The following is a 25,542-nucleotide window of genomic DNA, read 5'->3' as shown; positions in this document are numbered from 1 at the left end:
TCTCACATGTGAGCTTTTGGGGGGCACCTCACTTCCACTCCGTAAAACTACAGTTCTAGAAAGATCTTCAGAAAGATGCTCAAGGTGGGGCCTCGTGGAGACCTTAGGGCGCGGAGGGCATTCTTCCAAGAGATAGGGAACTCAGCCCCTCCCTGTCTCTTCCCAGTACCCAGTTTTACTCTGCCACATGCTCCCCACCACCGGGTGCTGCCTGGCTACAGCCCCAAAAGCTGTGCAGCCAGCCGACCGCGAAACCTCCAAAACTGTGAGCCAAAATAATCCCCTTTCTAGAGTGGATCATCCGAGGGACACAGGGAGGGGTGATACTACTCCTGAGTGCACTCTCCTTCCCTGGTCTCCCTCAAAGAAACCGGAGAAAGGGTCTGTCGGGTCAGCTAGAAGGTCAAGGGCTCGAGTCAGGCCACCCCACGAGAGGCTGCCAATCCACTCAGAAGACATCGCATCCCCTCCGACTCCGGTAGTGGCCTTGAATACAGAGAAGGTGACCCTTTGCTGGTTGTCCCTTAGGTCCCCTCTGAGGAGAAGGCTCAGAGCACATAGGGAACCCCTCCCTTTCCCAGCCAGCAGAGTGCAGAAGGCAGGAAAACCATTTGGCCAAGGAGGCAGACAGAATTACCACGGAGGTCTCCGGGGGATCGCATCAATTTGTAGCTGTTATTACAGAGTAATGTTCCCTCCATAGAAGTCTGCATGCACGTTTAATGAATTCGTAAAAGTCCCCACGGGGACAAGGGAAGGGAGGGGTTCGGCTCTGAAACTTCACCTTAGCTGAGCTCCTGGGGGCAGAAGCCATGTGGGGTGCCCCCACCAGCGCGGCCCAGCGAGCAGGCTGTGGTGAGGGGCCATGGGAGATGGGGAAAAACAAAGAGTCACACACGCAGATCTCGAAGATAAAGCTGGGGTCGGGTGGAGCGCCGCTCTCTGATGGACAAGTGGGTCTCCAGAATCACGCCAGCCATCTTTACTAGGGATGGGTCGCTAATCAGATTAGAGACCAGGCAGGCCTCATTCTTTGTCTTCGTGGAAGTGACAGATAGCCAGAGTATGCAGCCATCTCCTTGGTCACGTTCTACATCTGCAGTGAGCAAGCTGGGAGCAGTGGGCAGCTCTCAAGCAAGCCCATTGTTTAAAGTCGCTGGTTGGCTGGCAGGTTCGGGAGCAGCGAGCTGGGGAACCCTGGTTATCTTAGCAAGGCAGTTCCTTCCTTCCCAGGAGCCCTGCGCCTGAGAGCAAGGTCAAAGCTGATAAGACTCTTGCAACAGAGCCTCCCCGCGGAGAGCATTGCCATAGCAACCGGGCATCCTACACCTCTGCACGGGAACCTTCCCAGTCACCAAGCAGGCCACAGCCATGAAGTCATCAGGGACCCCAGGCTCAGACACTGGTCTCCCCTTCACTGTCACCGCTCTCCTGGGAGGCCCCTCCCCACCGAGGAGGCAGGTCCCCATGCCAGCTGAAGGCCTGCGCTGGTGCTTTGGGGCGTGTCCAAGCTCCCTGGGGAGGTATCCCCATTCTTTCCCTGATGCCTACACCCCTTCCTGAGCCTTGGGCCCTGAGGGTGCATGGTCAGGTGGGTCATTAGCCAGGGTGCCTCCATTCCAGCTCCAAGTCCCACATAAAGAAAGAGCCAGGCAGGCCATGTTCCCAGGGTCATGATGAGCCAGATGGGACCCTAGAAAGGGCTCCATCTTCTGAGCTACACACACCAGGATTCAAACCTTGACTCTGGCCGGGCGTGGTGAGCACGCCTGTCATCCCAGTGACTCGGGAGGCTGAGGCAGGAGGATCACAAGGTGGAGGCCAGCCTCAGCAACTCAGCGAGGCTCTAAGCAACTCAGTGAGACGCTGTCTCTAAATAAAATAAAAAATAGGGCTGGGGAGGTGACTAAAGGTTAAGTACCCCTGGGTTCAATCCCTGGTACAAAAAAACAACAACAAAAAAACAGTTTTAAAACATCTCAGTTCCTTCTGGGAGCTGAGTCACATTTCATATCTGAGCCTATGACCCAACATGGCAGGCTGCTTGGAAAGACATCGGAGTGTTTCTTCTTTGCTAGATACTATTCTAAGTCCATTCAAACACACCATTCTCATTCCTATTTTACAAATTGGGAAACTGAGGCACAGCATTTTTTTTTTAAAGTAACCAAGAGAAGATCACAGGAGGGGTGTGGTGGCACATACCTGGAATCCCAGCGGCTTAAAAGGCTGAGGCAGGAGGATCACAAGTTCCAAGTCAGCCTCAACAACTCAGCCAGGCCATAAACCACTTAGCAAGACCCCATCTCAAAATAAAATGGTCAATAAAGCCAGTGGCGCACACCTGTGACCCCAGTGGCTTGGGAGGTTGAGGCAGGAGGATCACAGTGAGCAAGGCTCTAAGCAATTTAGCAAGACCCTGTCTCAAAATTAAAATAATGAAACATAATAAGGGCTGGGATGTGGCTCAGTGGTTAAGCACCTCATTCCCTGGTACTGGAAAAAAAAAATCAAAAGTACAGCCAGAATTGAAGGATTTATATTTATTATTATTATTATCTTAACCACTGAGCCATATCCCAGCACTTTTCCACTATTTTACTAGAGACAGGGTCTCACTGAGTTGCTCAGGGCCTCACTAAGTTGCTGAGGCTGGCCTCCAACTTGCAATCCTCCTGCCTCAGCCTCCAGAGCCACAGGGATCACTTGACAGAGCCTTTACATTTAATTACTCATTTTCCTGCCTCTCTTAACAAGGAGTGGCTGACACAGTTAAGGAGCCCATGTTCACTGACTTGCTCAATCAGTCTGTCACTCGATAATTTCTCGAGTGCCCATCTGTGTCGGGCCCTATACTGGGTTCAAGGAATTCGGTGATGCAGAGAGCAGACGCATCCTTCTTCTCTGAAGCCTCTTAGTAAATCTGTGTGTGCACAGGGGAGACTATTGGTTGGAGACTAATCAAAAACAAATGAACAAGCTACAGACTCGGAGAAGGATCTTTCTGCAGCAGGGAGAAAAACGGTGGGGTGGCCTGTTGGGGGGTGGTGTCTGAGAGGTGATGTCAGACATCACCTCTGGGATGAGACCTGGGTCAAGAGTGGGGGAGCCACACAGGGCAGCAGCAGAGGCCTGGTCCCTGCTCACAGCAGGGACCTCCAAGCCCTTCATGCTGTTCACTCTGCATAAGGCCCCAGGTCACCTCCCCTCCTGGTCGCTGGGCAGAGCTCGGTGCTACCTGACAGCCAGCTCGGAGCCCTGGTCTGGCCGTGCTGGCCCAGGCCTGGACGTGCTCTGGGTGTGCTGGGTACTTAGAGGGTGCCAGTCAGAGCAAGAGCCCTCCTTGACACAGACCAGGAAGTCCAGCTTCTGCCATGGGAGCCTGGGTCCGCCATTCAGCCTAGGGCTCCGTGGTGTGCAGGTGGCGGGAGAACTCGTGCAGATGGGGGCCAGGCTGCTCCTGGCCACCTCGGCTCCTGCCCCGACTTCTCCCTGGCACTGAATCCTCAGCCATCCCCGTTCCCTGCGTCTCCCACCCCAGCAGCCCCGCTCAGGGGAGCGGTGACAAGCGGTGATTTTTTGTGTGGCACAGCCCCAAGGGAAGCTGCTGGTGTGCAGAGCGCCTGGCTGTCCCCGGGGCTGTTCCTCACACTAAGCAGCCATCCGCTCGGCTGAGTCGCCAAATCCAGGGCTAAAGCCGAAGCTTAAAAGTCTGAAAGGCAGAAAAAGGAAATTGGGGCCAAGGAAGCGGATCGTGCCTTCCTGCCTGAGCCCCCGTGCCCCGCTGCTGATCCACTCCATCTGGGGGCTTTGTCTCGCTCGGAGAGTTTCCTGGATTTCGAGAGAGCAGGTGGGGACCCGAGTGCAGGGCTTTGGAACAATGGACCAGTAGCTTTGTGATCTTGGCTTGCTTTCTCCACTCTGAGGTGGACACACGCGTGCGCACACACACACACACACATACACACACACACACACACACACACACGGATGCAGACGCAGCACACACAGCGCCCTGCTGACAGTGAGGTCCAGGCAGGAGCAGATGGCTGCTGGGCTGGGAGGTCCAGAGGCTGAACAAAGGGGCTCTCACAAAGGTGTGGGCGGGGCTGGGCTAGCAGGGCTGAGCCTGCGGCTGCCTTAAAGCAGATCTTCTGTGCCCTCTGCCAGGGCCTGGGCGAGGGCTGGGCGGGTGACCGTGACCGGCCAAGACCATCCAGGCTTCCGGGAAAGATCTTCTTTGTCCTGAGAGAGACGGTCACCTGAGAACGAAGCCCTTTCTGCATGGGTGTCCTCCCAGCTCAGAGCCGAGGCTGGGCAGGTGTGACACTCAGAGCTGAGGTGCCCTCCTGAAACCACTCGGGGGTGTCACCCACAGGCTGAGCAGACACAGGGCAGGCCCCCAATGCATGGTGGACTCTGTCGCCAGGAGCACACCAGGCGGGAAGCACGCATTCCTCAGGCGGGCAGACCTCAAACAGGGACGAGGAGGGGGCTGCCAGGGGTCCCCTGGTGAAGCCTGCTGTGAGTCTTACCCAGTGGAGGCCAGGAGTGTCGCACCGATGGGCGTCCCTCCCTATGGAAACCCGAGAGTGGGAGAGAAGGTTCCGCCAACCAGTGCTACCTTCCAGGCCTGGAGCTCAGTGAGGACCTAACATGGCCCTGTGCATTTTGGACAGCTGCATTTTTTTCAAATACATATATTTTAGTGGCAGGTGGACTACATTATTTGATTGATCTGTTTGTACGTGGTGCTGAGGATGGAAGCCCTCACACCCGCCGAGCAAGCGCTCCAGCCCTAGCCCCAGCCCCGCCAGCTGTATTTCTGTGAAGGGCCTCATGGTCAACCAAACTCTAGAGCTGCTCCAAGAACTCTCTTCTATCCTGAGGTCAGAGCTTTCCACAACACAGGCTGAGCCAGACTCTTTGCCTGCTCCAGAAACCAAGGTTTACCTACCTCCCACCTCAATGGTCAAATTTCACAAACGGCTCAGGAGGCTGAGGCAGGAGGATCGCGAGAGTTCAAAGCCAGCCTCGGCAAAAGCAAGGCCCTGAGCAACTCAGGGAGACCCTGTCTCTAAATAAAAATACAAGATAGGGCTGGGGACGGGGCTCAGGGGTGGAGGGCCCCTGAGTTCAATCCCTGGTACAAAAAATAAAAAATAAAAATAAAAAAAGCCACTTCACAAATGGCTTTCCAGTCCTCCATCCTTGTGGTCCATTCAAACTTTCTAGAATTTTCCCCACCAAACTCACCCTCCCAGCCCTCTGGGCCCTGTCTTGTCCCTCGTCCTTAGCCATGTCCTCTGTCCTTTCCCCTCTTAGGCCACCGTTCTCTAGCCAAGGGGTCCTTGGCAATGGTCCAGGGAGAACTCCATTGAGACCATTTTGAAGTCTGGCCCGATCACGTTATCAGGAAATCACCGGATCCAGCTCTCGACAGCTCTGACCCAGGCGAAGCTTTGTGGATGGTCCCACCACACATCACAGAGCGAACCCTGTGCAGCCCTCGGCTATCATGAAAGCAGATATTTGGTTTTTGTCCTCAGTTCTAGAAACAGAGCTCCTGAAACCTGGGAATTTCCTGAATAATAGGAGTTTATTTTATCATTCATAACAGACTCCTTTTGGACTCATTCTGAGCCTGTGGAGTCCCCAGGGGGTTTCAGGGTGGGGGCTGGTCAGCAGAAAGGTCAGACACAGAGTTAGAGTGCGGGAACTTTCAACCCACACCCCAGTCTCCAGGGAGGAGCAGAAGGGGGCTGGAGACGGAGCTCAATGACAACTCTTTGAGTTTGGCATGGTGGCCCAAGCCTGTGATCCCAGTGGCTCGGGAGGCTGAGGCAGGAGGATCGCAAGTTGGAGGCCAGCCTCAGCAGCTTAATAAGACGCTGGGTTCAATCTCCCCAAAACAAACAAACAAACAAAAAAAACCCCAAACAAACTCTTGAACAAGATTCAGACAGCTATGGAGTTGGCAGACATATTCTTGATTCCCTGGGGACAGGGCTCCTGTCTTGGGACCCTTCCTGACCTTGATCTATACACCTCTTTTTCTGGCTGGTCAACTATGACAGGAGTATAGTACTTTCCTAAGATCTATAAGTTGTTCTAGTAAATTACTGACCCTGAGCAGGGGTTGTGGGGACTTCTAAATTGGTAGTCAGTGGGGCAGAAGTGTGGGCAGAGGCTGGGTACCCGACTTGTGGTGGGTATACACAATGAGGACCAGTGTTGTGTGAGTAGGTCTACACTAACTCTAGGAGTCGATGTCAGGCTGAACTGATTTCTAGGACACCTAGTTAGTGTCAAAGGATCACAGAATCGATTTGTACAGGAAAAGCAACATTTATTTGGTGTCAGAGAAGAACATACCTTTTTCCAGGTGTGGTGGCACGTGCCTGTCATCCCGTCTACTCAGGAGGCTGAGGCAGGAGGATCGCAGGTTCTGGGCCAGACTCAGCATCTTAGCAAGACCCTGTTCTCAAAATAAAAAATAAAAAGGGTTGGGGATGTGTGACAGTGGTAAAGCACCCCAGGGTTCAATCCCCAATACTCAAAATTTAAAAATTTAAAAAAAGAAAAGAAAAAAACATGCATTTTTTGGTGTCAGAAGAAAATAAAAAAGCCATAACCTCTTTTTCCATATTTTCTATCTTTACCAAATCTGTCTTTTCTTTTTCCCTCACTCCAAATCCCACTTGTCCAACCTAGCAGGCTCTTCCCTCGTTCTCCATCCCTGACGCTCAAAAATCTACCCAGCCAGGTGCAGTAGCACACACCTGTCATCCCAGCAGCTCGGAAGGCTGAGGCAGGAGGATTGCAAGTTCGAGGCCAGCCTCAGCAACTAGCGAGGCCCTAAAGCAACTTAGCAAGACCCTAAGTACATAGCAAGACCCTGTCTCTACATAAAATATAAAAAAGCATGGGGATGGGGCTCAGTGGTTAAGTGTCCCAGGTTCAATCCCCGGTACCAAAAATAAAAAAAGAAAAACAAAAAGTCAGGCTGGATGCTTCTAGTGCCTTCTATCAGTCAGCTTCCTCTTTCCTTCTACTTAGGGCAGAAAGCACTTCTCAGCGACTGCAGGCAGGTGGAGCCACAGCGTCAGCCCTGGTCCGCGGATTGTGAGCAGGACCTGAGGGGTCTGCAGAAGGAAAGCTGGTGCTCAGCTCTCTAGCCTCCTCCCTTGGACTTGACCAGGGCCACGTGGCCCAGAGGTACTACAGTTAGAGCACGGGGAGCCTGTCAGCCAGGGTCCCCAAGCCCCTCTGTCCAGTGGTAGCATATCCCTGGGTTCAATCCCCAGGACTGGCAGAAAAAGAAATGCCTGTCATCCCATCTACTCAGGAGGCTGAGGCAGGAGGATCACAAGTTCTAGGCTAGACTCGGCACCTTAGCAAGACCCTGTCTCAAAATAAAAAATAAAAAGGGCTGGGGATGGGAAAAACAAAACCCAAACCGCGCACTTGGACATTAGCACTCACTGCGGGAGTGAGAGGTGAAACAGGGAGGTGTGAAGTGTCCCCAAGTATTTTACTAATACTTTTATTGAAGTACACTTTGTGTGTAATAAAATGCACAGATGCCAGTGCCCAGCTGCACACGGATAACGTGGAACTCGTGTGGCCACTACCCCAACCAGATACACACCATTCACCCCGTAACACAAGCTCAAGTCTTTTCCTGTTAATCTCCAACAATGCTTCATAGTTTTTAGGGTAGATTTCCCCCCTTTTTTTTTTTTATTCTGGGGATTGAACTCAGGGGTGCTTAGCCACTGAGCCCCATCCCCAGCCCTTTTAATATTTTGATTTAATTTATTCTGAGGTGTTCTATTCTTTCTTTTGGAGACTAATGTAGATGGAGCTGTTTTCTTAATTTCAATTTTTGACTGTTTGTGGCTGACGCACAAAAACAGAACTGATTTTTGCAGATTGATCTATTCCCCTGAAACCTGGCTGCACTTGCTCACAGCTCTCATAATTTGAGTGTGTGAGTGAGAGAGAGAGTGTGTGAGTGTGTGTGTGTGTCTCTTAGGATTCTCTATGGATGAGTCATGTCATCTGTGAACAGAGAGAGCTTTACGGCTTCCCTTCCAATCTGGATGACTTGTATTTCATCTTCTTGCCTGATTAATCTAGATCCTTCAGTACAATGTTGTCTCAAAGTGGCAAAAACAGACGTCCTGTTCCTGATTCCCGCCGCTCCCATGCTGGGGATCAAATCCAGGGCCTGATGCATGCTCGCAGGCACCCTACCCCTGAGCTACCCCCCCTGTTCTCGATCTTAGGATGACAGCTTCCTTTTGGTTTTTAAGATGGACAAGTGAGTCACTTTTCTGCAGCATCCACCCTTCTTTTCCTTGTCTGCTTCTGACGATTCCAACGTAAGACAACCCATCTCACAGAAGTGCCCTCTCCAGAGCATGCCTAGAGCTGCCAAAGTGTTATTTCCAAACAGTCATTTAATAACACTCACAGCTCGGCCTGGACGAGTCCACTCAGTGCCCAGCTCTCCTGAAGCCACTCCATGCGATGTCAGCAAGACTCTCCGATCTGTCAGAAAGCTAGGCAGCCAGAGTCTCTACCTTGCCCAAGGGCACAGATCCAAGAGGCAGCTTGGCTCTGCACTCCATCCCACCCCACAGCCTGCCTTCCCGAGCACTGTGCTGCTCTGCCCTCCGGGTACCACGCTGCTCAGGAGACTTCCTAGCCGGAGCTGGGTCACAGGGTCACTGGGGGGAGGGAAGTTTTCCCTAGGACCAAATTCTATTTCCCTTCTATTCTTTTTTAAAAATATTTATTATTTTTGGTTTTTAGTTCTAGGCGGACACAATTTCTTTATTTTACTTTTACGTGGTCCTGAGGTTGGAACCCAGAGCCCCACGCGTGCTAGGCAAGCGCTTCACCTCTGAGCCACACCCCCAGCCCCCCCACTTCTATTCTTTATTCTGAAAAATTTCAAACCCATTAAAACAGTGAAATAATAATATAATGGATACTATATCTATTTTACTTAAGAGTAAACTATAACATTCTTTTGTTTTGGGTACTGGAAATTGAACCTAGGGGTGCTTAACCCCTGAGCCCCGTCCCCAGCCCTATTTTGTATTTTATTTAGAGACAGAGTCTCACTGAGTTGCTCAGGGCCTCACTTTGGCTGAGGCTGGCTTTGAATTCATGATCCTCCTGCCTCAGCCTCCAGAGCTGCTAGGATGTCAGATGCGGTGACTCACTCCTATAATCCCAGCAGCTTGGAGGCTGAGATGGGAGGATCACAGGTTCAAGGTCGGCCTCAGCAACTCAGTGAGGCCCTAAGCAACCTAGCAACCTTAAAAATTAAAAAGAAAAAATGTTGTGGCTCAGGGGTTATTGCCTTTTGTTGGAAGGAAGGAAGGAAGGAAAGAAGGAAAGAAAGAAAAGAAAAAGAACAGCAGCATAGATCAGCCTCAGGACAAAATAAGTTCTGGATCCCCATTTCACAGATGAGAAAGCTGAGGAGCCACACAGATTCAGGGAATGCAGCACACTGCATCCAAAGTAGGAAGGGGATTTGAATAAAGGCAACAAGCCACAGATGCAGAGGAGGGGAAGGGAAGTTGATTACACGACATTGGTGCCATTAAGCTATGACCAACTCATTGAGATTTCTAACTCATCCTGAGTGCAGTTACTGCAACCCAAGGCCCAGAAAAACGGAGGCTCGGGGAAGTGATTGTGTTACATATGACAGGCATGCTGAACTACTTAAAAGTGCAGTGTCACAATATCTGTCACCTTCACTGAAATGATTTTTTTAAAAAAACGTTAGCTGCATGCAGTGGCGCACGTCTGTTATCCCAGGGTCTGGGGAGGCTGAGGCCGGAGGATCACAAGTTGGAGGCCAGCCTCAGCCACTGAATGAGGCCCTAAGCAACTCAGGGAGACTGTGTCTCTAAATAAAATACAAAATAGGGCTGGGGACGGGGCTCAGGGGGTTAAGCACTCCTGGGTTCAATCCTTGGTACAAAAAAAAAAAAAAAAAGCAAATTAAAATGCCTCTTGAGAGACACAAACATGAAAACTCAGGGGAAGCAGCAAAAGGATTTTTAAGAGGGAAATTTGTACCCCAAATAACTAATTAATAAATAAGATCCCAAATGGGAACCTACCCACCCGACCTCAGAGGAGCCGGGAGGAGCCCGGGAGGAGTGCGGGAGGAGCCTGGGAGGAGCCCCGGGAGGAGCCCCGGGAGGAGCCCCGGGAGGAGCCTCCAGAGGAGCAAGGGGAGGAGCCCGGGAGGAGTGCGGGAGGAGCAGGGGAGGAGCCCCGGGAGGAGCAAGGGGAGGAGGAGAGGAGCCGCGGGAGGAGCTCTGGGAGGAGCTCTGGGATGAGCCCTGGGAGGAGCGAGGGGAGGAGCCTCGGGGGAGGGGAGGAGCGCGGGACGAGCCCCAGGAGGAGCGAGGGGAGGAGCCCTGGGAGGAACGCGGGAGGAGCTCTGGGATGAGCCCCGGGAGGAGCGAGGGGAGGAGCCCCGGGGGAGGGGAGGAGCGCGGGACGAGCCCCGGGAGGAGCGAGGGGAGGAGCCCCGGGAGGAGCGAGGGGAGGAGCCCCGGGGAGGGGAGGAGCGCGGGACGAGCCCCGGGAGGAGCGAGGGGAGGAGCCGCGGGAGGAGCGCCCGGAGGAGCCCAGCGGGCTCCGGGCCCGGCCCCGTAACGCGGCTGCCTTCCAGGGCCCCTGCCCCGCCGTCGGGACCCCGTGTCCTGCTCCCATTTTCCCTTCTGACTTGGGTTTTGGTGAGTTGTCCCCAAGGCGCTGCTCACCTCGGGAAGCCAGGACACTGCGCTGGTCGCGGTCACCAGGGCGGCGCTTGCCTGGCGCCGAATGCGGCGCGGCGCCTGTGGCCTCCTTCAGGGCTCCGTGGGAAGGGCGAGCTTTCCGAAGCTGCGCTCCTCAGCGTCTTCGGGGCTCCGCTTCCCGCCTTCCCGATTCTCCCGCCGGCTCCCGCCCCCTGCACGAGGGCCACACGCACTGCCCGGCCACGCCCCCAGGCCGCACCGCCCTCTCGGCTTACCGTAGGGCGGCGCCAGGCTGGCGAACCACAATTCCCACAAGGCCCCGCGGCACCGCGCCTTCCGATTGGCCGAGCCTCCGGCCGTGGCCAATAGGACGTGGTTTTGTTGACTTGTGCCGCGGCAGCCCGAGTCCTGGAGAGCGACGGCGCGGCGCGCGCAGAGCGCGGCGTCTGCCCGGTTGCTCTGAAGCCGGTTCTCGTGGTTTGCCAGTCGGCGTTTTTCTGTCAGCCTCCTGCCAATGGGGAGCACGGAGAGCTGCGAGAGCCGCAGGGTGTCTTTCGGCTTGGACGAGGAGGAGCGGGTCCGGGTGCTGCAGGGCATCCGGGTGAGCGGCGCCGCCGGGGCCGGGGCGGGCGTGTAGGGCGCCCGAGGACGCGGAGGCCGCCAGCCCGGCCTGGGGGTTGGCGCGGAGCGGCGTGGAGCGGCGTGGCGCGGGCGGCCGAGCCTCCCTCGTGGAGCCTTCGCACCGGGAGAGGGGTCGTGAGGCCCCGAAGAGGCCCCGCCGGGACCCGAACCCGGGGCTGCAGCCTTCAAGCCCCACTGCGCTGGTTCCCTTAGGAAGAGCGCGGAAGGGGCAGGTGCAGAGGACGCTGGTCACGAGTTAGGTCTGGGGCCACCTTCCAGCTCCGGCGGGATTGGCCCGGTTTCCTTTAGGGGTTCCGCGCCCTGGTGCTCCCCGCCCTCGCCCGCCCCTCAGGTGGGCGGCCGGTTCTGTGGGCAGGAGCAGCACCGTCCTCATTGGGGGACTGTCCCCTTCCACCCTGCCCCACGATCTTCCCCCTCAAGCAGGCAGCCGAAGAAGCCCTTTTAAGAATTGTAGGTCCAGCCAGGCGCCAGGGCGCACACACCTGTCATCCCAGCGGCTCTGGAGGCTGAGGCAGGAGGATCGCAAGGTGGAGGCCAGCCTCAGCCCCTTAGCGAGGCTCTAAGCCACTCCGTGAGACCCTGTCTCTGAACAAAATAAAAAAGTTGCAGGTCAATTAACATACATTTCCTTGGCTTAGAAGTCTTCAGTGGATTCCTAGAGCATTTAAGATGAGGAGATGCCTTACTTGGGTTTATAAAAGCTGCCCCAGTGCCTGCTCACCTGTCTGACCACATCCCAGGTCTGTCCCCTCACCCCCCACCACTCCCTCCACCTATTCACCAGCCTCAACACCTCCTGTTCCTGGAAGATACCAATTTCCGTCAAGCACAACATCTCTGTTTTGTCTGTTCTCTCTTCCCCCTTGCTGTCTTTTTATCTGCCTCTTGTCATTTTTCTAGCTCAGATCCAAGAATCCTTCTCTGACCACTGACTGTAAAGGAGCTTCCTACCCTACTGTTACACATTATTTTTATGATGATGATGATGATTTTGGTTCCAGAGATTGAACCAGGGGTACTTAACCACCGAGCCCCATCCCCAGCCCTTTTTATTACTATTTTTTTAAATTTTGAGACAGGGTCTCGCCAAGTTGCTGAGGCTGGCCTCCACCTTGGTATCCTCCTGCCTCAGCCTCCCGAGGTGCTGGGATGACAGATGTGTGCCACTACTATTTGGCATACATTTGCTTTTTTCATAGTCTTCATTACAGTTTGAAAGTACCACTGATGATTGGGATTATCCGTTTACTTTGTTCCCATTAGTCTGTAAGCTCCTGGAGAAGGAGGATCATGTGGGATTCGTTACTCTATCCCCAGAACCTAGAGGAATAATAAAAGCCCCTCAGATCTCAGCATGTAGTGGAGGCCATGTTTTGTGCTAAGCCCTCTAAAGGAATTACTTAATTTTCAGTTGACCTATGAGAGAATTAGAATTCTGTTCGCCCATTTTATAGATAGGAGGACTGAGGTACCTGCAGTGATTTATCCAAGGGCACATAGTGAACAAGTGGAAGAGGTGGGATTGAAGTAGGTTAGCTCCAGGGCTGTTTGTAGGACTGCTCTTGCGCTTCCTCCACACCTGTGGATCGCACAGAGTGGATGGCTAGTAAGTGTTCAGTGGTTAAATGAATGAACACAGCAAAACGGACCAAATTTAAATTAAAAGCACAGAGTTGCGTGGAGGGGAATTAACTACGTTGAGAAAAAGAGGTCTAATTTCTGGGCTTCTTAGGTGTGTACCTTGGATGAGCAAATTATCTTTTGAGCCTCAATTACCAAATTTTTTTTAAAAAAGCATGTGTGTGTGAGACAGTTGTAGGAGCCGCCCAGGAGGAGATGAAGATGTAAGGAAAAGTGGTTAGAAAAGTGAGGTGCCTTGTGGGGACATTTGGTGCTGCCCAGGTGGCATAAAGTCTTGTTGAGGACCTGGCTGGTGGTGAGGATGAAATGGGGGGTGGTGGCCCCCTTGAGAGGCCAGAGCCAGAAGTAGAATTTCCAAAGATGTCCTTGGTACCGTTTAGTTTGGTTCATGATTCTGCAAACTGTGTGTTCTCTTTAAAGATGGAGCATCCACCTTAGAGAGGTTAACACCTTTCCTCCTTCTAGAACTTTAGAGCCTTCAGAAAACCAGCTTTTTCTCTCTACCCCCCCAGGATACACGAAAGGGCAGCCTTAAAATTTGTGACTTTACCTCCACTGGACCTGACAGTGATGCTGGTGCCCCACTTAAGTGTATTAAAACTAGAAAGATCTTTGGTGATGGCTTCCTTTTCCAGTTGAGCAAACTCATCAGAAGCCATGACTTGTGCACAGAGCTCTACAGTGAGGGGCACAGCCCCACATCTGGAAAGCCATGTCCTCGCTTCTGCTTATATGCCCGATTCAAAAGAGGAAGCTTGGGAGAAAGGATGTTATGGTGATGAGGACGGGGCCTTTTTTGGTAAGCAGAGTTACTCGGGGGTTGAGGGGTTCACCTTGTCTTTAGGCTGGTGAGTTAAAAAAAAAAAAAGACCCTCCGATCAACACAGCAGTTCCCAGAGTGAACAAATGAGACCAAGAGGACTCTCTGCCCCAGGCTCCTTCAGCGAAAATTACATATTCTTAGGGACCACTTATATTTAATCCCGAGGTCCTGGTCCTAGATAGTGCTCTAGTCCCTTTAAAATGAAGTGCTAGGGCCTTGTTCATTTGCATGTTTATTTGCATAAATTTACATAGGAGTTCAAGCCCTAATTCCAGGAAAGGTAAAAGGAATTTAATGAATGCAAAAATGCTGCAATTATATTCAACTCCGGTTTCCAGAGCAAACGTGTGAAATAGGGAAAGATGGTTTCCATCAGTACACTTCACCTGGTCCTGCAATCTGGGAAGGCCCACGGCAGGCGTGTCCTGTGTGCAGCTACTTCTCCACCCTGTGAGCGGCCATCTTGGTGATTAGACCTTCTCCCAGCCCTGCATCCTGTCTTCCCCTTTCCGTGCACTTTCTTTCCTGCTGCTCCACTCCTTCTGGGAAACCGACTTCCTCAGCCTCTGGGCTGCTTCGGCCTAGTCTTAGTTCACTGCCCCTTTGAGGCTGATTTTGGACCGCAGCAGAGGGGGCGACCAAGAAGGGTGTGTCCTGAGACACACCGCCCGTGCCAGGGCTCTGAGCCTGTGCTGCCAGTCACTCCTCAGCAGGTGCCTACTATTAATTACCATGATACTTGCCCAACAGCTGGCCTGGCCACGCAGGGACAGTAACAGAGCCCAGGTCCCTGCCATCACAGAGACCCCAGCCTAGTAGGGGGAGGGGAGCAAAAGGAAAGAAGGATGAAGAAGCCAAAGAATAAAAACTGCAGGCTCTGCAGAGGAAATCAGAAGGGTGCAGAGTAATGGGATTGGCCTTCTTGAGATGGAATGGCCACATAATACCTCTCTGAGAGGGTGACATGCAGGGCAGGTCCTAAGCCAGCCTTGTGAGGAGTGTGTGTTCACTCTATGCTAAGCACCGTGCCCACCGTATTCTAAGAGAGTTGTTTCAGGTATTTTACATGCTGACCTGTGAGAAACCCCCATCCCCAGCTTAAGTGAGAGATCCCCATTTCCAAAGTGAGAGAAGTGACCCCAGGTCACAGTGAGTGAGTGGAGGACCTGGAGGCTCAGACTCAGGCCTGTGTGCGTGGCAGTCATCAGGGGCTAGACTGCTGGAGGAGGTTACTGGGTGGTGAGGCCAGACTGGTGGCCTTGGCTTGCCAGACAGGGCTGTGGACACACCATCCTGGATGCCCCATTGCGGTTCTTTAATCAGGAGCAGAGCTGTCAAACGTTCCATCAGGTGATGCTGATTTCCCTTTTCCCTTAAAAAACAACTTTATTGAGATACGTTTACATATCATGCAGTTTATCCACTTCAATATGTTCTAGTAAATTAACAAAATTGGGTCACTGTCACCCCGATCCACTTTTAGAACACTGACAAGAGTTAAAAAGAGACCTCGTGCCAGTCACTCTCCATTTCCATTCCCAGGGAACCACTAAAGCCTCCTGCCTGTATGAATGTACCTTATCTGGATGATTCCTGTAAGTGGATTGTATATCTTTTACGTCTGGCTTCTTTTACTTAGCGTAATTTTTGGGGTGTTTTTGTGGTGCTGGGGATGAAACCCCTCCCCTCGAGGTAAGTGCTGTACCACTTGTTTTTGATGTGGGTTCATTGATGGTGCACATTTATTGCTGAACAGGATCCTGTTGTGTGGATTACACACTGCATTTTGTTAGTCGGTCACCAGCTGATGGGCATTGGAATTGCTTCTGGTTTTCATCTGTCGGGAATGATGCTGCTACGAACATGATGTTTACAAGTGACTTTTGCACATGGACAGAGTTACATAGGAGATGGATAATGCCTCTCTGACATCGGTGGTATGTCTTGAGCCATCCTAGGAGGAGATTTGTTGCGTTATTTATTTATTTTTTTAAATCAGGGATTGAACCTAGGGGAGTTTAACCACTGATCACATCCCTACTCCTATTTATTTTTCCTTTTCAGACAGGGTCTTGCTAAGTTGCTTAGGGCCTTGCTCAGTTGCTGAGGCTGGCCTCAAACTTGCAATCCTCCTGCCTCAGCCTCCCAAGCCACTGTTTATGAATCTGGGGAGTCATGTTGAAGTAAAAAACTTCAAGTTGTTTGCTGAAGTGGCTGTACCGTTTTATATCTTTACTAGCAATGTGTGAGGGTTCGAGTTTGCGCTCTCAGCACCACTTGGCATTGTCTCTTTAATTATAGCAATTCTAGTGGCTGGGAAGTGGCATTTCACTGTGGTTTGAATTTGCATTTGCTGGATGATGTTGAGCATCTTTCACATGCTTCCATGCGATCCATATGTTTCCTTTGGTGAAATGTGTATTCAGGGCTTTTGCCTGATTTTAACCGGGTTATTTGTCTTTCTATTATTGAGTTATAAGATTTCTTTGTGACGGGTGCAAACCCTTTATTATTGATTTGCAAATATTCTGATTTGCAAATATTTTCTTCCAATATGTGGCTTGTATTCTCATTCTCATGGTGGTGTTGAAGTGCAAATATTTATAATTTTGATGAAGTTTATCTTTTAAAAAAATTGATTGTACTTTTGGTGGTGTTATCTAAGAAATCTTTGGCTAACCTAAGGTCATGGAAATTTCCTACTTTTTTAAATTTAAATTTTTTAATTTTTTGTAGTTGTAGATGGACAGCATGCCTTTATTTTATTTGTTTATTTTTATGTGGTGCTGAGGATTGAACCCAGAGTCTCACACATGCTGGGCAGGTGCTCTGCCACTGAGCCCCAGCCCCTCCTGCTATTTTTTTCTACTAAGAGTTTTGTAGTTTGGGCTATTATATTTAGGTCTGTGATCTGTTTTGAGTTAATTTTTCTGTATGCTCAGAGGTAAGGCTCTAAATCAGGGCCTGACAAAATTTTCCTGTAATGGATTGGACAGGAAATACTTTAGGTTTTGCAGACTGGAGGTCTCTGTCATGACTACACCCCTTCAGTAGCTGGTGGAAGCCACCCAGGTGGTATGTTAATGTGTGGGTGTGGCTAAGGCTCTGTTTATGTACAAAATCAAATGCTGGTAGAACTCAGCTCCAATACCAGCTTGCCAGACTCTGATCAAAACACATCTTTTTTGCCTATCTTATTTTTCCAAATCTTTCTATTTATTTTTTTAAGCATTTGTGGAGAACAAACCCAGGAGTGCTCTACCATTTTTATTTTGATAGGGTCTCACAAAATTGCCCAGGTTGTCCTTGAACTTGCAGTCCTCCTGCCTCAGCCTCCAGAGTTGCTAGGTGATCATCTCTGTCCCCCACCACTGCCACAGACCCAGACTCTATTTTTTGAAAAGACTATTTTTCCCACTTGTATTACTTTGGGACCATGGTGACAATCCATCGAGTAAAAATAATGGTTTATTTCTGGACTTTCCATCCTGTTCCATTGATCTCTGCCTGTCCTTATGGTGGTCGCACACTGTTAGGATGATTGCAGCTTTGTGGTTTCAAAATTGGGAAGCGCAACGCCTCCGACTTTGTTCTTTTTCAAGATTGTTTTAGCTGTTCTGAGTCCTTTGCGTTTCTATATGCATTTTAGGATCAGTTTGTCAACTTCTGTGGAAAAGCCTGTTGGGATTTTGATCGGATTTGTGTTGAATCTGCAGATTACTTTGGGGAAGAATTGCTGTTTTCAACAATTTGGAATCTTCCGGTCTGTGAATATCAAATATCTCCCTCTTTATTAGATCTCCCTTGGTTTTTCTCAGCACTGTTTTGTTCTTTCAGTATATACATCTTGCACTTCTTTTCTTAAATTTATTCCCAAGGGACTCAGTGCTGAGATGCACATGTCATCTCAACAACTCAGGGGACCCAAGACCTGTCTCAAAATTATAAAAGAACTGGGGATGTAGTAAAGTGGTAAAGTGCCCCTGGGTTCAATCTCTAGTGCCAAAAAAAGAAAAATAATTATTCCCAAGTGTCTTATTTTATTATATATTCTTGTGAATGAAATTGTTATTTCATTTTTGGGTTTGTCATTGCGCGTGTACAAAAATAGAGTTGATTGAGTTGACTTTTGGAATACTCGTGTGGTATCTGCCAACTTTGTTGAACTCAGTTGTTTTGTTGATTCCTTAAGGTATTTTATGGGTAGGATCATGTTTGCAGATAAAATCCACATTCCTTCTTCCATTCTAATGTGAATACGCTTTCTTTTTCTTTTCTTATTGTATTGGCAACAGTCAGTGTACATTATGGCACAGCAGTGGCCATTAAGCATGTTAGCTGTAGGTTTTATGTCTTGTTGGAGTGGGGGGCTTATTGGCATGTATGTTCAGATTCCATGCTGGTATTAGTGAAATGACAGTCCTGGTGACCACGCTGGCAGCTGTGCAAGAGACTTTGGCCCTTCATGGCTTTGACACAGACTCATTTCACACTTGTGCGGTAGACTTCCTCTCCACCATGCTGTTGATCAGCCGAGTTTCGAGCTTGCCCCAGATGTCTCGGCGTGAACACTGACGCTCTCTGTCATATTGTTTTGTATTATCACTTTTCGCTGCAGGTTCTTTATCTTTCTTTTGTTCTCATTCCATGTTGATCCCTGGGCTTGGGAGCCTGTCCCACCTCTAATGTCTGCCTTTTGGTTGCCTCTTTCCTCTCAGTTGACTTGCTTAAAGTCCGTGTTTTAAATGAGATCTCAGGAGACCTGGACTTAGGCCCTGACACTTCAGAGGGGTCGGCCTTCCTCTTGTGCAAGATGGAGATCCCACGTAGCACCGCCAGGCTCCCATTGAACACAGATATCCCCAAGGGCTTGGATTACAGAGCCTTCCCAGTCGTCTTCAGTTTGGAAGCCCCACTTGGCTGCCCATTTGGTGAGTGCAGATTGAAGAAGCCACTACAGGAAAGCCAGCTTCTGCTTTCCAATGAATGGTGTCTGCGTTCCAATTTCAAGTCCAGCAAACATTGCCTGAATCCACACCGTGTGCCCGTCCCTGGGCTAGGTACTCCCGCATATGTTATTCTTTTGGATGCTGCCAAAACATGTCACATCTTCTGACATGTGTTGAGGTATTAGGAAACAAAGTAGAGCAAATTCTTCAGGGAAACAGAGGGCTCTAGTTTTCTCTAACTTTCCTCCTCAGTTGCTGAGACAGGGCCGGATGAAGGACAGACACTTATGTGTAGACGTAGCCTTGGTGCCCTCTGTTTCCATGGCTTGGAGATCCCCAAATTCACGGTGTCACTGTGTGTAGATGATCAGAGGATCATCCTCACAACTCTGCTGTTAGCCACACATGAAAGACAGATTGAGCAACTCTCAGGGGCTTATTTGAACATCAGTGTTAGCAGTGACAAAATTTAAACAGTACAAGAGTTACTGTGATTTCCCCCTGGCCTTCTGACTTCAGGAAGTCAGACTTGCAATTCCCTGGCAGTAGTCCTTAACTATATCCAGCACAGTGTTTTAAACTCTTTCTCAGTAAAAGATAAATCTGTAGGAATTTAAATTTAAGCTGAGGCACGGTGGCGCACACCTGTCATCCCAGCACCTCGGGAGGCTGAGGCAGGAGGATCACAAGTTCAAGGCCAGCCTCAGCAACTTAGTGAGGCCCTAAGCAACTCAGGGAGACCCTGTTCTCTAAATAAAACATAAAAAGGGGGTGTGACCTGGCTCAGTGGTTAAGCACCCCTGGGTTCAATCCCTGGTACCAGAAAAATACATATCTATACACATATGTACGTGTAAATTGGAGGGTAGTTGTTAATCTTGGGCCAGTTCCCTCATTTGGGAAATGAAGGTGCTACTCTGGGAGGCCGCCCCGGTCCCTCTGGGTGGCCAGTGCTGCCTTCTTCACGGCTGGAGGAAGGTCTCTATGATCATCTCAGTCCTTCTCTGCTGGTGTCTGGGCAAAATGCCATCTCTGCCCTTTCTTTTCTCCTCCTTCAGAGTGTCCCCTGCTCGGCCCTGGGTCTCTGGCCATTCTCTTCCATCCTTCCTCAGGAGCCCACGACTTCTGGATTCCAGCTCTTCCACCCAGCGCTCTCCCAGATGTCCCTTGCCAGCTCTCCTTTCGTGTCCCATGTCCTGTGCTTGTATTTCGTACCCGACATCCAAGTGGCACCTGCCTGCACCCCCTCTGCCTCCCACGGGAATGACCTGTCCCTTAGGTTGTGACTCCACCATGGAGCCCCTCAACCAGAAAATCCGCAGCACCCTCCATTCCTCCCCTGCTTTATACCCGGTGACAGGTCCCGGCCTGTACCTTGTGGCCGTTTCTCGTCCCGTCATCCCCTCTGTCCTAACCTCTCAGTGCAGGCCCACACCCCACACCCTCCACCCTCGACCCTCCATCTTTCTCTCCCGTAGAATCAGTTCTCACAAATCCTGTTTCCTGGGCTACCAGGGCATTTATCGTAAAGGCAGAGTGGACTCTCCACGGTTTTCAAGATGGTGACCCTAACATGCAGGCAGCCTGGAGGGAGCACATCCCCCAGACGCCCCTCCTGCGCTGCAGGGACTGTTCAGAGCCACAGCTAATTGGGTCCCGCCTTGGGCTTCTCCCTCTTGCCTCTAGATGAAGGGCTGGCGCCTGGCCTGGCTCAGGAGGCCGTCCGTCCATGTGTTGGTGCCTCTCAGCAGGGGACGCTTGCTCCTGCCCTGCATCTTTGCTCGATTCCATTCCCCCTGCAGCGCTGGGCTGACCCTCTTTGGCTCAGTCCCTTCTCTGCCTGTCACCCTGCGACTCTGCTGGCCACCTGCTGCTCACTGCCCCTGGCTGAAGGCAGCTCACACCCTTGCTCCCCCACGGCCATGTGAGCAGCCCGATCTTGCTCTCTCCATCGCCGTCACCAGCCCTGAGCCTGACACCACTCAGTGAAACACCTGCTGCAGAGATTTAAGCCATGGCTGTTTTCTTGCCCTCAGCCACGAGTCCAGAAACCTCATGGTATTAATAGATTTGAGTTAATTGCCAGTATTTCTAAAAAAAAAAATGAGCGGCTTTACATAAATTGGATTTTTAGCTCTTTTGGAAAAAAGCCTTGAGCGTCTGGTCTGCTCCCATATGGCAGCATTTTGCAGTTGTCGGAGTTTCGAGGTGACTGCCCTCTTGGGGTGACACGTTGGCACCTCTTACCACCACCCCATCCTCGCACTTAGATCATTCTCTCTCTCGCCCTCTCTCTTGACGGGACGATGCTACCTGTTCTCGTCGCCTGCCTGGCACCTGCAGCGTTTGGCCCTGCCACACCTGGGCCAGGAGGTCTCCCGGGGTCCCCTGGTCCTGACATTCTGGGATTCAGATCTGTGGCAAGCAGCCGGCGGGTCTAATTTCAGCTCCTAGAAAACAGGGCTGGGGGGGAAGATCTCCACGGCAACAGCCTGCGGCAAGGAGAGGAGGAATCTTTTTAGGATCACAGAATTGGGCAGTTTCTCGGATTGGGGTGTCCTGACAGACTCAGGCCCCACATAGCCACGTGGGTACTGCCCTGGGGCTCGGCCAACCCCACCCGCCTCTCTGCCTGCGGGGCCATCAGCTGAGGCTGGGGACAATCAGGGATGCACTTATCTCCTTTTCTTTGCCAGGGGCTTGGCACAGCACCCAGTGCCCAGTGTGTCCTCAGGAAGCGTGGCACTGGGTGGGTGGAGTGGTGGTCAGGGCCTGGCTCAGCTGCGCAGATCCTGGGCACCCTGGGCCACCTCCCGTGCTCAGCATCACGCTTTCTCTATTCTTAGAGCAAGGTGGTGGCCCTGCTCCTGCCCATATGGAACCGATGCCTCCACTGGCTACTTCTCAAACATGCCCAGAGAGTGACATTTGAAGTTTAAAAAATGCTCATTTTCATGACATTCAACAAGTTCACATAGGTTGTCTGTTTTCAGAGGGATGCGCCTCAGTCCCCCTCCCCGGGCTCCATCAAGCATCATTAACGGAGGGCACAAGACTTGCTATTCAAATGGTCTCTTGTCACCTCTGTGGAGCTCCAGGTGACTTCTGCCACTTGTACGGGTGTCACTGTTCAGTGCTCGGGGTTGGGGTTCCAGTCTCAGCCCTGGCGCTCGGGCCATCTGTGGCCGTGGGTGAGTTGTTCAGCCCCCCGACTCCGTTCTCCGTCTGTGGCATGGTGGTGCTCAGGGAATGTGTGTAGCCTGGAGCATGGCATATGGCGGGTGCTCAAGGAATAGTAAGTCACAGTTGCTTTTATCATTAGCTTTAAATAGGCGCCCTTGTCTTCACTCAGGGGGTTGATTTCCTGGCTCCAGCCATGAGCTATGTTGCCCCCTTCTGGAGGGTGGAGGAAATGCACCCTCCCTCTGGCCTGTCTCTTGGCTCGGTTTGCGCCAGGGATTCCCTAATTTCTTCCTCCAGATGCAACCTCCTGCAGCCTCCTGCGACCTGTTTGCCCGGGGAAGGAGCTCCTTGGCACCACGCCGCTCTCAGCTCGCTGTTGACGCCCCCTTCCCAGCAAGCAGGCTTGGAGCCTCGCTGTCATCTCTTGTCTGTTACTTTGTGACTTTCTCTTCTTGCAAAATGCATCTTATTTTTAAATGCCAACTGTTCCCAATTCTCCATGAATCCTTTCCGACTTTCTCCAAGCCTATATATACAAGTGTACCCTTTCCTTTTTTATGGCACAAATGAGATCACGTTGTATGTACTATTCTGTAAGTCGCTTTTCCCACCTGCCCCGTGCGTGCCTCCTGACACATGCGGGTCTTCAGTAATTCTCGTTGCCTAATTGTCTTTCATAGCCATTCGGTCCCCACCTGGTCCTGCAGCTAGTACATTTTCTCAGCCCTCTTACTGCTGGTTAACTGGTGGTGACCACCCTGCCCCCAGCCCTCTACGATCTCATTCCCTCCTCCTGCTTTGGGGACTGTCTTGTGCAAAGAGCCCGTCCTGGGTGGGTGTCTGTTCAGGAGCCATCAGTGACTTCCAGAGGCCTGCAGAATGCACTCCAGCCTCCTGAAGACTCATCGGCAGCCTCGACTGATGGGACCCAGTGACCTTGTACATCTTACTGGGTTCCCTCACCTGTGTTCACTGCCAGGCTGAACCTCAGGGCCCCTCTGAACCCTCCCTGTCCTGCTCATACCCTCCTTACTCCCAAAGGCTGCCTCTGCCCCGGCCCTCTCTGCGATTATCTCTTCAGGCTGTCTTCCTCCTCACTGCAGTTGAACTTGGAGTTCTGCTATTGGAACTCCTGGGGCCCTCAAGCAGCGCTGTGTTGCCTGACTGCTTTGTGGCTTGTATTCTGTGCTTGTCTGTCATGTCACTGGCCCATGTCTTACCCTTATCTGCTCTGGTTGACCATAAGCACTTTTTGATTTTTGTTTGTTCTTTTCAGCCATCAGGACAGTAGAGTGTATTTTGACATGTGACACTGACCTGGAGTGTAACTTCCCATTCTCGTGGTCGGATGTGATAGGGTGTTCCCAGGGTGAGTGTTCATATATGAACGTGGGAAAGTGGTGTCCCAGGTGACTGTGAGCACTGAGTATAAAGTTGACGGCTAGATCTTTTTTCTGCTTGTTGTCATTTGGATAAGCATCCCCGAAGGGCCCACGTGTTAAGGATTTGGTCATCAGCCTCTGGCACCCTTGGGACTTGATGGGACCTATTGGAGGTGGGGCCTAGTGGAAGGACTGTAGGTTATTGGGGGTGTGCCCTTGAAGCAGGTTTGGGAACTGGCCTCTTCTCTCCTCACCAGTGCTCCCACCGTGATGTAGTGGGCCACTACAGGCCCAAAGCAACAGGGACAGTGACGAGCTGAGATCTCTGAAGGGGTGAGCGGGTTAGACCTTTCCCCCTGTTAAGTTGATTCTCTCAGGTAGTTTTTCAAGAGAGCCAACACACACAGTGCTCCATCACATGAGGACGGTGTTGTGGACCTGTGCCTTTAACAACCACTGAGCCCCCTCCCCAGCCCTATTTTATATTCTGTTTAGAGATGGGGTCTCACTGAGTTGCTAGCGCCTTGCCATTGCTGAGGCTGGCTTTGAACTCTCAATCCTCCTGTCTCAGCCTCCCGAGCCCCTGGGATGACAGGCGTGGGCCACCGCATCTTGCTTTTAATAAATGTCTAATTTAACAAAAATCTGAGCATCTCAAATGTGCACTGTCTAGACCCTGAAGATGCACCTTTCAGATGGAACCCTTGCTGCCTTTGATGGAGCTCATATTCTGGGAGTAACAGCACGGAAGTAGGCACCTGGGTGTCATGTCCAAAGAGCCGAGCAGGGCAGGGTCACAGTGGCGGTATGCAGTGGGGGCATCAGGATTCCATTCTCCATTTCACAGAAGTCCACCGGGCTCCCTGGTGGCCCAGCCTCCTCTGGGCTCTGCTGGTTCCTTGGCTTTATCTCAGCTCTCCGGACCCTTCTGCTTTTTACCACCTGGGTTCCCTGGGAACCGGTCCTCCCGGGGACAGTGTGAGCCCATGGACTCTGCTGAGCAAGTGCCCCTCCCCTTGCTCTTGACCTGTCGCCCCCATGGTCACGGCGCGGGCCCCGGACTCGGGCAGCCTACTCTGCAGTGGGCCGGCCTCCTACTGACCTCGTGGCCGGGGGCGAGTTCTTTCACCAGGTGATGTACTGTGCCACCGCAGGCCCAAAGCAGCAGGAAGTGATGTGAACTGAAATCCCTAAAGCAGTGAGCCAGTCACACCTTCCTCCTTTAGGACCCGGAGTGGCCGCAGAGTGGGGACAACAGTGGGTAGTGACAGCAGAGCGTCGGTCCTTATGGCTGCTTTGACTCTTCTTAGTCACATGAGGTCAGCAGGGCACAGCTCCTTCTGTTACTGATCTCCTGTCGGTTCTTATTAGTGCCACTGGGTTTGTGGGAGCAGCACCCGTGTCCCCCACCCCCTGCCTTCTAGCTGTGGGGGGCACGTGACTTACTCATAGACCTACGCGGTTGAATAAAGAACCCTCTAGGTCTTCCAGGGGGGCTTTCCTGTAGATCACAGTTGCTTTGGGGTGAGGGCAGGGTTGGGGTTGTGGTCATGCGGTGGTGACCCTCCGGAAGAGGAATCTGGGTTTCCAGGAACATTTGCTGGGACGGAAGGGGGGAGGTCTCTGTGGGCGGGCGTGACTCAGGTAGACCCTGCACCGCTCCCTCACCTGTCCCTGCCTCTGTGGGACTTCCCAGAGGCCCGCGCAGGTGGGGACAGACCCCTCCTCCTCGGCCTTTCCCCGTCACTCCAGGTGAGGGCAGGTCCAGCTTAGGCCGTGAGATGTGGGACCCATGTGGGCTTTAGAAAGAGTCTGCCCCATTGAATTCCATGCACATCATGGAGGAGAAGGGAAGAGACTTGCTCAGGGTCCCAGAGTCCCCTGGAGAACACCAGGAACTGGACCTGTAGCGCGTGGTAAATCCCAACTGTTCTTATTTACTGTCCATGCATTTCACAGGTGCCACACAGGTGTGGCAGGGGTCACGATCAGTATTTGCTCGGCGCCTTGCAGTTTCACATAGTAGCTCGTACCAACTGTCCCCTTCGTGCCAGCTGGCTTCTGTAGGTGGCTCCTGGGACTCTTCACAGCAGCCCTGTTGTGAAGTCCGCCATTGCTTTATCCCCATGTCACAGGTGAAGACG

The 25,542-nt window shown here is 51.8% G+C and overlaps 1 protein-coding gene across 1 annotated transcript in view; it reads left to right on the top strand.

Annotated features, from left to right (window-relative positions):
* Positions 1-11,183: 11,183 nt before the first annotated feature.
* Positions 11,184-25,542, top strand: part of Chchd6 (coiled-coil-helix-coiled-coil-helix domain containing 6) — a 180,345-nt gene continuing 165,986 nt past the window's right edge. The window contains exon 1 of the mRNA XM_027954480.3: positions 11,184-11,379. Coding sequence (XP_027810281.3) covers positions 11,293-11,379 — 87 coding nt within the window. The 5' untranslated portion in view covers positions 11,184-11,292. The remainder of the gene's footprint in view (positions 11,380-25,542) is intronic.

The sequence above is a fragment of the Marmota flaviventris genome, chromosome 20 (genome assembly GCF_047511675.1).
Source record: "Marmota flaviventris isolate mMarFla1 chromosome 20, mMarFla1.hap1, whole genome shotgun sequence".
Classification (NCBI taxonomy): domain Eukaryota; kingdom Metazoa; phylum Chordata; class Mammalia; order Rodentia; family Sciuridae; genus Marmota; species Marmota flaviventris.
This window is presented reverse-complemented; position numbering and strand designations above follow the sequence as displayed.